Here is a 10888-nt window from a genome sequence, read left to right on the forward strand (position 1 = left end):
TTAAGTAACAGCCCACCTCTCATAGAAAAAGTGAATTTATTGGTCTTTCTCAATAAACAAGTAAGTTTGAAACCAGTGATAAGAAAGAGCAAAACGTGAACATTCCCTGCTAGCCAGGGCTCCAGCAGAGTATGGCTCAGTTTACATCAGTCAGTTGTAAGGTCCAGCCCCACTGACATGGCATTTGCTGAGGAGTCAGCTGAGGTAGAGCAATAACCATTCCCTTTTCTCCCAGGGCAACCCATTTCAGCAGTTCTTTGTACCCAGCCAGCTTCACCTAAAGTAGAAACACACACTAGAGTTAGAACAGCGTCTTTTCAAAGTACACAAGTGCAATATCAACAAAATAAATATTGATCCATAGCTACCTTACTCACCAAGTATCTTTAAATGCCACTTACCAACCAAATGAATAGTAATTATTAAGGGAAAACATTTGCAAGTAGATATGCAAGTAAAAAAGCTACTCATATTGAGAAGTACTTAAGGCTGTAGAAGGTACATAAACACCTTTTGGAAGTATTTGGGGTGGGATTTAGGTCTAAGCAGGGATCTAGGAACTGGAGTACAGAGGTGGCTGTTTGCATCCCCTGTTTCCAAACTGCCTGCTTCCCATGGTGAAACTTGTGGACTTGAATGAGCATGACTGTTTGCTAGAGTGCACCCAGGTATCTCAGAGAAAGCTGATCTGAAGAACTAAAAACCACAAATAGGTTGATGTTGTCACTTATACCAGCTAGTGACCTGCTGGTGCAGCTGCAGACCAGTCTCTGCTGCTGAGGAACAGTACTTTCCAGTGCACACAGAGTCTAGCTGCCCACCCAAAATTCCAGAGGCACCTCCATCACTTCTGAAATGACTCTTTCCTATCATAGAGCTATCTTGGCACCAGTCAGACTTCTTTCATATGGAACTAGACCAGAAGGGTAGTCCAAAATCACTCCTAATGCATTTCAGCAACTAATGGACCTGCAGTGCAGAGCTAAGAGCAGAGCTAAGACAAAGTGAATCTCCTCTTAAATGCACAGAGTTGATTCCAACCTCTGTTCCCACTGGGTTACTTGCTACTTGCCAATGTAGGTGTGGCATCACTGACCTCAGCTTCTGATCTCCTCTTGGTATAACATGCACACCTAGGGTCACACTGATTGCTCTTCAGCCTCCCTGGGCAACAAAAACCTCTGTGTACGTTCCCTTCCTACAAGGCTTTGACTTCAAACAACTGCACCACTACAGCAACTCCAGTATCACCAAATTCATGAGGACAGCTACTTTTAAAGAAAAGTCATGCTGAGTTAGGAGCCTACACAGGAAACAGGAGGGGTGGCACAGTTTTTTCCCCTGCTTCTTGGCCTCTTTGTGATTCTTAGTTTGCAAGCTAAAACATATCCCAGCAACATCTCAATCTAACTTTGTTTGTTGGAGAAGAAACATCCCACTGGGAGGACTATGACAAGGAGGTCCCAGAAAGAAAACAAACATTTTGCTGGGTCTCTTCCAAAGTTCTCTGTCCTCAGAGCTATGCATTCCCAAAGATGCCAGAAACTTAAATAAACAAGACGGAACATGACACATCCTAGAAGGAAGGGAGGAGTGTGTGTGTGCACTGTCTTTTACCTGTGTTTCTCCAAGCTTAGGCTGTGGCTCACCAAGTTCCAGAATCCCAGAGACTGGCCAGTTAAGGAAGATAGCATTGACTCTCCCTTCTTCAGGGCTGAAAGTGTACCTGGTTGGAAATGGGGACCAAAAAAGCCATGTAAATTTTTACCTTGTAAATTTTTAGAAGTGATACATGAGTGCTTTTGAGACTGGAAAAACGGATTAGAAAAGTCAGGATTAATTCTGACACATAACCACCTTGTCAGATGAATTATGCCTTTTAATAATGTACTGTTCCTTGAATATTTGTTTCAACAAACTAGAGGTAATGAAAACTATTAAAGAACTGAATTCAGAAGTAAACATCTGTAGTAACTTTAGTACACTGTAACAACTCAGCCATATAGGAAGGAGATACTTGCAGGACAGGGAATCAATAGATAATTGTAGGTTATATTCAGAAAAACATGGTAATTCCCATTTATACACTAACATGCAGACTAAAGAATTTTAAAATAGTATGAGAGACAGAGTTTCCACCTTGCATAGCTAGTTTTTAAAAATATTATTTTCATCAGTATGCCATTGGAAATCTTGTGGCATACCCCTAAAACACTCCTCCATCCTTCATTTAGTTACAATTTTTTATTGCTCTTGAAAGGGATTTTACTAAACAGTCAACAGCTCAGCATCTCCAGGCTAAAGCCAGATGGCCAAATCTTACCAGGAAAAGGAGTAAAAACGCCCACTGAGACAAGAGGGTCAAGACCAAAGCCCTGATGGATCATGAAGGTGTTAGAAAAACTAAAAATAACAAGGGCAGAGGGGAGGCCAGAGACTGGCTGCATTTAGTGACCAAATAATTGCTATTATCTTCCCACTTTCTTTCTAAACATCAAGTGATATTGAGTATTCCTTTTTTCAGACAAATACTTCATAGCAATCTTGTATTTTCAGATTTTTTTTTCATTTCTGTTGCCCACTAGAAACAAACAGAATTACCTAACAGATTATCCTACACCAAGAAGTAAACGATCACCAAAGAAATGCTTGCAGCTTTCCTTTCAGCCTCAGCATCATCCCAAAACTAGTCTCTACCTACTACAGCTTTATACTCATTTTAGATGCAGTTACTTACACTACCAAAGGCATTAATTCCTTCACCAGATACAAACCAGATGGTAATTTCTGCAGCATCAAGACATTAGGGATTTCAAAGCTTCACATAAGATTGATGCTGCTTTCCAGAGCCTGCATTTTGGTTCAGCAGACTTACCAGACTCCAGGTGTGACTGTGTCGTTCTGTGCTCTCCATGGTTTTGTTCCATAGATGGCCTCTCCGTTGACCTTCAGCCAAGCTCCCACCTGCCTCAGGCGCTCCTCAAACACAACAGCGATGCGACCATCATGAGTGGGCCCAATATTCATCAGGAGATTTCCTCCACAAGACACCGTTTCTGCAAGTTGCTGAAGTGTTTTAAACACACAGAGCATATGGTTATGAGTAACGAAATCACATATTTGAAATACTTTCTGAAGTCTGCTCTACTGCTTCAGAATGATGAACCAAATGAGTTATGCTACTGCCTCATGCTGAGACTTTGGGGTTCATCCCAAAAGTTAATACAAAATTTAAGCTCCCATAAAACAAAGCTCTGTTGTCAATTTTTACGTTTGAAAACAGCCCCAAATACCTTCTTGCATCAATATGTCTGCCTGAATCTACATTAGAATCAGATCCCACAACTCTTTATCATTTCAACTTCTGCAGGAATGTCATGAGGATTTTACCAATAGGACAGATGAGTTCTCTGCACCAGAGTAGAATAAGACAAATAGTTGCTACTTCATCTTTACTGAATCTTCGAAATGCAAGTTCCTCCTTCCTCCTGTTTGATGCTTTTCCTATTTTACAGAAACATCTGTAAAACACAAGGAAGCCTCCTACAAAGTCTGTAAAATTTGTGTTCACATCCACACTGCCCTCCACAGGTCACAGACTGAGATGCAGAAGTCTGAGAAACTGACAGCTGGAGACAAGCTGCTGAACTAATTCAAACCTTCTGCCTCTGAAAAAAGGTTACTTCAAATTGAAATTGTCTTTTGCAAGGACAGCACTAGAAACAGATTTGGATTAAGCAACAATAACAATCAATCTTTCCCTAGCTAGCTGAATTTTGCAATTAAATGCATTATTCTGAAAGACTGATCAGTCTGCCTTTCATTCAGGTTTCCTAAGCTTCAAATCTTTTTTAATACCTCAGACAAGTCAGGGAATCAATGTTCTAAAACCACCAATTGTCTGCTTCTGGTAGTGTTTGCCTCTATGTTTGCAAGGAAAATTTCTCGCTACAAAGTAAAACTACTACTGAGTCACAAACTGTTTCTATCTGTAAAGGGGAAAAGATGTAGCCTTCCAGCAGGAGTTCCTGAACAGGAGCTATGACACTGCATCTGTTTGCTTCTCATCAGCTTGCATATGCAGTTACAAGAGAAACTTAGTAGAAAAGGTAATGATGAGACTGTTCAGATCAGGCCTTGGCCAGTTACTCAAAGGGGAAATGACTTCTAAGAAACTGACTGAATTTTTGCTAGAAATTCATTCTATAGAAACAACTCAGAGAAAGATTAAGAATTACATGGATATTCCATCCTGCCAGCGTTAGGCTGGAAATTAACAAAGTGATTTATTATTTCACAGATTCACTATTGAATTAAAATCACCTTATTCATAAAAACAGATACATAATCAAGCTGCTAAACAGCACAGCGCAGCAATCAGGAGAGAGAATGGGGAGTGGCAGGCGCCCCCGTGTCCCACGGTACCTTCACCAAGTCCTCGATGGCGAGGTAATCGGGGAGCCGCGCGTCCCTGCGGTAGCCCCAGGAGCTGCGGTCGATGGTCATGCAGTTCTCCCACTTGTGGGGCAGGAGGTGCCCCGGGTTGTAGCGGTCACTGCACGTGTAGAAGCCGCCATGGGCACAGATGCTGCCAGCTCCCCAGCGGTCATTGGTCACTACTGTGTCCCGGACTGGGCTGGGAACAGAGGAGTTTCATTTTTGTTCTATAAAATGCGGTCACAGCCAGCGTAATCCCTTCCCACACACACATCCCTCCCAGGAGCTAACATTTTGGATGACTTCTGTACTATTAATTTATTACAATAAGATTAAGTGCAATGTCAGGAATTCTACTCTCATGCTTTGCTAATAAAAGGTCCAGATCAGAATTTCTTAGGGAAATAAGCTCCAGACTTTTAGAGGAGCTCTGCCAGAAATCACTCTGCACTTCATATCCACTGCCAGATGTTCAGTCTGTGATGATAAAAATGTTCCCATATTCTCAAATTATCCTGCTATCCTGTGTTTCTGTGCAACAGCAAATACTTAGGGAAGACTATGATTAAGCAGAATAGCCAATACCATCTTAAATGATTAATTTGTAAATGTGTTTAAAAATTACAAAACAGTCTTTTTCTAAAGCCAGCTTTGATAGTTCTAGGGAAGATCTGTATTCTCTATTTCAGGAGAATTAATATTTTGTTAAGTCCTCTGAATTAGAGGTAGTAGGTTCCACAAAACAGACAGAAAATTAAACAACCTAGACAGAGCAGAATTTCAGATAAGGAGCTAAACTAGCATCATTATGTACCTGTCATTATACAGCCAAGCCAAGAAACCAGTGCTGTTCCAGTAAGAATCTGGAGCGTTTCCATCTCCATCAGACCAAATTATTTCTGGCTGGTACTTAGTCACAATTTCATAGAGTTCTGGTAATGATTTACTGGTTGGAAACTTTCTTGTCTTAAAGGCATTGGTGGCATCCTCAAGGAAGAGAGGATTGAACCATTCAAACAGGGAATGGTATAACCCAAAATGCAAGTCAGTCCTGTTTCTAATAGATGTTGCTAGTTCAGCAACAAGATCTCGCTTTGGTCCCACATCAACAGCATTCCAGTTCCATGAATACTTGGACCCCCACAAAGTAAAGCCTAAAAAGAGAAAAATTAGAGGGTAAGAAAGAAAAGAAGAAGAGAGGACATTACAGTTCTTCTTTCTGGAAAATGGTTGGAAGTGCTGCAAAAAAATAAAATAATAAAAATTATATATGTAATAATATTGTTGTCATGGTATAAAGTGTGCCTATAAGCGCTTTATGCACAATGGTGGTAGTCTGAACATCAGGACACCATGTGTTTTTTTAATACACACACATATACATTTCTGTTTTCCAGTTCTGTACTGCTTAGGATAATTACTCCTCTTTAATTATTCAGTCTATTCATATGTCCCAATTAAATTAACTAAATGATTTTTAAGACTCTTTCCAACACAAGGCATTCTCTAACTCTACAACTCCAAAATTAACCAAAAATACAGCAGCTTTTGAGTTATCTACATCAAATGTGAACTGTAAATACACAATCAGCAAGTGGAAGATAGAATTGTTTCTCAGCTGCAGAAAGCCCAAGCTATCATTTGCATTCAAAGACTATTCTCCTCTTTTCTGTTTCCATTTTATGCAAATGTTCACTTTTTGCTTGACTTGATATTTGTAACAGCTCAATCAACTACTCTGTACATGTATAAGGAGAGGGCAAAAACTCCTGAAACAGCTTTTAAAACAGTCTTAAATATCAGGAGGGATTTGACCTTTCAGACATCCACCAGTCCAGCACAAGCACTTACAAATACTACTGCACTGCAGACTCAGACCGCTACCAGAGGAGCTCCACTCTCACCTTCTAACCCCTTTATACTCACTGTCTAATAAATAGTGCTATTTTTGTGAACTGAATACATGCAACTGTACTGACTAAACATCCTAAAAATTCATGCACAAGGCTAAATGAATCCTGGTTCTTTTAAAGTCACTGGAAATTTCACCACAAGTATCATCAAGATCAAGAATTATATGTGTCAGAGCTGAGATTACAACTGACACATCACAAGTTGCCAGCCTTGAACCCACATCTCACAAAGACCAACAACATTTATTAGATGTATTGTAGTATATCTTAACATTTTATACTCTCTTTGCTACTGTATTTCCTTCCAGAAGCTTTCTTTTTATTTACTTTTCTCTGCAAAGTGTCTTACAATTACAGTGCTAAAAACCTGTGCCTGTAAAGCTATGGATTTGGTTCAAGGTTTTGGCTTCTGTGCACCACATCCGGAAGAGCTATACCTTCCTAAATCTGAGGTTGACTCCTGGAACATGCTCCTAAATTCCTTGGAGAAACCAAGGGAGTTTATTAACTGCCTGCTCACAGCAACTCTCCAAATGTTAAACAGTGCAGAATTCACTTATGGCTCCTTCAGCAACAAATTGCACAGAAATAACAAATAAATTATGGCCACTGCAGGAAGCTCAGCTGCCACCATCACTTAGGCTGTCTTACCTACTGCAAGAGAACAGCGGCACAATCTATTGCTCCTCCTATGCAAACTCCATGGTCATAGCTTTTGTATAATAATCAGAAAAACATCTGCACATTTCTTGGGTGGTTTTTGTTTCCTCTTTGGCTGTCGTGGGGCAGGTAAGCCTGCCTGGCTCTCTCTATGTCTCTTAGAAGGCAGGAAAGTCATCTGCTTTTCTCATCTGCTGACAGAAGTGCAGCAATTACTAACATTCAGAAAGCTTCCACTTACCCTCATGATGTTTTGAAGTTAAGACAACATATTTTGCCCCGGAAGCCTTCAGAATATCTGCCCACTGGTTGGCATCAAAGAATTCTGCTGTAAACAGAGGACCAAAATCTTCATAGCTGAAGCCAGGTGGGTAATTTGTGTCCATAAATTTCACATAGGGTTCTCTCTTTTCCTTCTGCCAGTACCACCTGCAGAATACAGAACAAAGCATGTCTGCTGATGTATTTTTAGATAAAGAAAAGAGAATTGAAATCATCAGCTCCTATTTAACACTGAGAGGCATTGGAGCTATATGACACTGGCATTAAGACAAAATTGCTCCAGAAGAGTATTGATTAGCAAAGATTTCCTTTTTTTCTGTCTTATTCGTCTATGTTCTACATCTTTGCACTTCACTTTGGAATGGTCTCAGGATTTCATTTGAAGCAATGAAAAAAACAGCTACACTTTGAGAATGGAAAAATTACAGTCTTGGTCAATACTCAAATCTCAAAACTGTACTAGAGACCACAGACAGTCTGTGTAAGCAGTTCAGGTGACAAGAGAAATGCTTTTCTCCTGGACTTGCATGATTCACCTCCTCAAGTCTCACAGCTCAGCCATCAGGCATCTCTGGTCTGCCCTGACATTGCAATCCCTGCCACCCATGGCAAACAAACATGAGGAATCATCAGCTTTACCTCTCTGACACTCCCGAGTCCTCTACACAACTGCAGCTGAGTGACCCAATGTGCACAGGCCCAGGGTCAGAGAGAGCTGTGACCAGGTCACTGCAGCCTCTGCACACCTGAGGCTTGCAAGCAAAGGCATCCTGCTAGAAGAAGGCATGTCCTCCAACCAAAACTTACAAATGAACCTCTGTCACCTTTCTATGAACAAAACCAAGCAACAAAAATCCTCTTGTCAAATTTAGGCATATATGAAAACAGATTGTAAGTGAAGGAATAAAACAGGCCAGAATTTGAATGTTTGAAACCAGTTTCTCTCTCCTGTCCTGAGCTGGACTCTGACCTCAGTTCTCTAAGACCAGAGTGTGAATATTGTTGTAACCTTCCCAAAAACACTTCAGGATAAACCAACACAATCTCTGGCAGCCAACAGGGAAAAAAACTTAGAAGAAAGAGGCTGAGACAGCTTTCCTCATTCAAAGGGGCAGAGGAAACAACAATAAAGCAAAATAAACAAATTTTTAAAATAAAAACAAACAACCTCTCCTCTGATTTCAAAGTAATTTCTTAAAAAGTAACAACCTTTCTTCTCTCCTATAGTCACATGGTTTGCTAACATGAACATTTCCATGCTGACACGATTAGATTCTAGAAGCATCCTTACCAAGGCTGTGGATGGAAGGTACACAGGATGGGTGATAATAGTTTATGATCTTCCATTTGAAGTTGCTAATAAAGGACCTCAGCCATCTGACCACACATGCTGTCAGAAGGCCCTGAAGCAGCTCTATACCCACACCTGCTATGGGATAGGATATTACAGGAATACAAAAAGCAATTAGAGTTTTGGGGTCAAAAACCAAATGCTCGAATCCTGAGTCTGTATACCACTATCACAGTACAGCACTGAGCGAGGCTTGAACTCAAACCTAGTTCTGTTCTACACCTCTAAAATACACTACACTCTAAAAGTAATTTATTAGCAAATGTAGTTTCCATTAAAAACCTGCTGAAATGCTTGAACTTAATTCCGAAAAGAACAGGTGTCAGAAAGCATTGGTTTGATTAGATACACGTTGGTTTGTTTTGCAAATACTGCAATTATGATTCACCATAGCTCTGCCACAAAGCTACTCTTATTTTCATATTGTAAATAATTATGTGTCCCATTTGAAGTCTCACAAGTACTTGGTAGACCATGGAAAGGTGACAGCAAAACATGTTTACAGCCAAAGGGCCTGAACCAGTGAACACTTACAGAACAAAGATTTCATTGAGCCTCTGAATTTAAATTACCTGAAGGATGAGAGCTTTAGGTTCTCTTAAGTGCAAAGCACACTTGAATAATAGTGACAACGGTAAAAAAAAAGAGAGAAAACACAAAATGTGCACAAGAAAACAGCAAGGCTGCTTGCCAAGTAAGGGCAGCCATGGGCTCCTGCGCTCCCCACAGTGCCCCAACAGCTGCACAAGGCTGCTCCAGAGGCTGGGAGATCCCAAACGCCTGTTCCCACAAGGGACAATCCCTTCATGCATCCCTTCATGGTGGTCCTGGAGGGGTCTCTCGGCCACTCTCTCGACCAAACACCTCTGTCACCAACACTGCTGTACTGCAAAGCACTTCTCTCAGCTATACCAGCCCTTTGCTTAATTTAGTCACGTCAGCCAAGGTATTCGGGAGTTTTGGGGCTGGGCAGACAGGTGCTCGCACACACCAGAAGCACTTTAAACTCCACTTCCTCTGCAAACGGCGCCATGGAGTCCGTGCCCTCGGGTGGGCACAGAGCCCTTCCCACACACCTGAGCCCCGCGGTCAGCCTGCAGAGGGGCTCCGACCCAAACCACGCCTGTACGGGGGGCCACCGCACCATCCCCGCCTGCCCCGAGCGCTGCAGCCCTGCGGGCGCGACCACAGCGCTCTGCCTGCCGCTCACCAGAACCACTCGCTGCCGAAGCTGGGCACCGAGAACACGCCCCAGTGGATGAAGACACCGAACTTCGCCTCATCAAACCAGGCGGGCAGCGGCCGGGCGTCCAGCGAGCCCCAGGTGGGCTCGTAGCGGGGTCGGGCCTGCAGGAGTGCGGGCAGCGCCAGCCCCAGCAGCGCCAGCGCGGTGCGGCCGCCCGGGCCCGACATGGCGGTGGTGGGGCTGGGGCCGGACACGGCTCCGCGGGCCGCCGGACCGGGCTGGGCCGGGCCGGGCAAGGGAAGGGAAAACGGGGGCACGGGCGGGGCGGGCTCGGGCTGTCCCCGCCCCGCCGAACCCGCCCGGCTCCGGCTCTGCCCCTGGCGGCGCCCGGCCGGCACCGCCGCCCCTGAGCGCCTCCCCCGCCCCGCCGGCCGCCCTGGGCTCGTCCCCATCGGTGCCAGTCCATCTGGCTGCTCGGCCACGAACTGCCCCCTGGATTTTAAAGATTTTAAGAAAATGAAGTAACTGGCTGAGGCCTTGGCCGACGTCCCGCCCTGCTTTCCCCCGCCCCAGTCCCCGCCGGCTCCTCCCCCGGCCGCCCCATCAGCCCCGCCCGGAGCGGATCTGCTGGATCCACAGCCGGACCCGGGCCTGAGCCTTGGATCTGCAGCGCTCCGCTCCAGAGGTGGCCTCGGCAGCCTGCTGGCTTTGTCCCTCCGCCTGCTTCCCACCACAGGCTCAGCTTCCCTCGCCCTCCCAAGTGGGACCCGGTGTAACATCGCTCTGCAGCTCCTTCCAGCCGGCTTGTACGCGGAGGCTTCCCGGGCAGAGAGGTGGCCCAAAGCCTCTCAAGGAAACATTTCTCCCTTCGATCATTGGAATGGCCTGTGCGGAAGCTGCCTCAATTCAGTATATGGCACTTGGCGTTTGTGTTGCGAATCACGGGTGGCAGGCACATGCTTTAAAAGATACATCTTTCAGCAATTTGTTGCCTGAGCTGGTGGTTCTCCAGTCTTTCCTTATTCCCGAATTTTGTGTTTTTACTTCAGTCCCAGCTGC

At 43.9% G+C, this 10888-nt stretch overlaps 1 protein-coding gene across 1 annotated transcript; it reads right to left on the bottom strand.

Moving 5' to 3' along the window:
* Positions 1 to 19: 19 nt before the first annotated feature.
* On the bottom strand, positions 20 to 10166 carry FUCA2 (alpha-L-fucosidase 2). Its single transcript, XM_014888637.2, has 7 exons — positions 9854 to 10166; positions 7252 to 7439; positions 5252 to 5591; positions 4426 to 4636; positions 2876 to 3066; positions 1618 to 1726; positions 20 to 277 (listed from the first exon to the last, which is right to left on the bottom strand). Exons 1-7 carry the CDS (start codon positions 10054 to 10056, stop codon positions 137 to 139), a joined length of 1383 nt encoding a protein of 460 aa, XP_014744123.1. The 5' UTR covers positions 10057 to 10166; the 3' UTR covers positions 20 to 136.
* Positions 10167 to 10888: the final 722 nt, after the last annotated feature.

The sequence above is a fragment of the Sturnus vulgaris genome, chromosome 3, assembly GCF_052056855.1.
Source record: "Sturnus vulgaris isolate bStuVul1 chromosome 3, bStuVul1.hap1, whole genome shotgun sequence".
NCBI classification, from domain to species: Eukaryota; Metazoa; Chordata; class Aves; order Passeriformes; family Sturnidae; genus Sturnus; species Sturnus vulgaris.

Excerpts from the sequence above, each read along its gene's own strand:
- FUCA2 (XM_014888637.2), bottom strand. The coding sequence starts at position 10,056 with ATGTCGGGCCCGGGCGGCCGCACCGCGCTGGCGCTGCTGGGGCTGGCG. Across the intron at positions 4,637-5,251 it reads GCTTGGCTGTATAATGACAG|CCCAGTCCGGGACACAGTAG; the intron begins GTACATAATGAT and ends CTCTGTTCCCAG. Across the intron at positions 278-1,617 it reads CTAAGCTTGGAGAAACACAG|GTGAAGCTGGCTGGGTACAA; the intron begins GTAAAAGACAGT and ends TTTCTACTTTAG.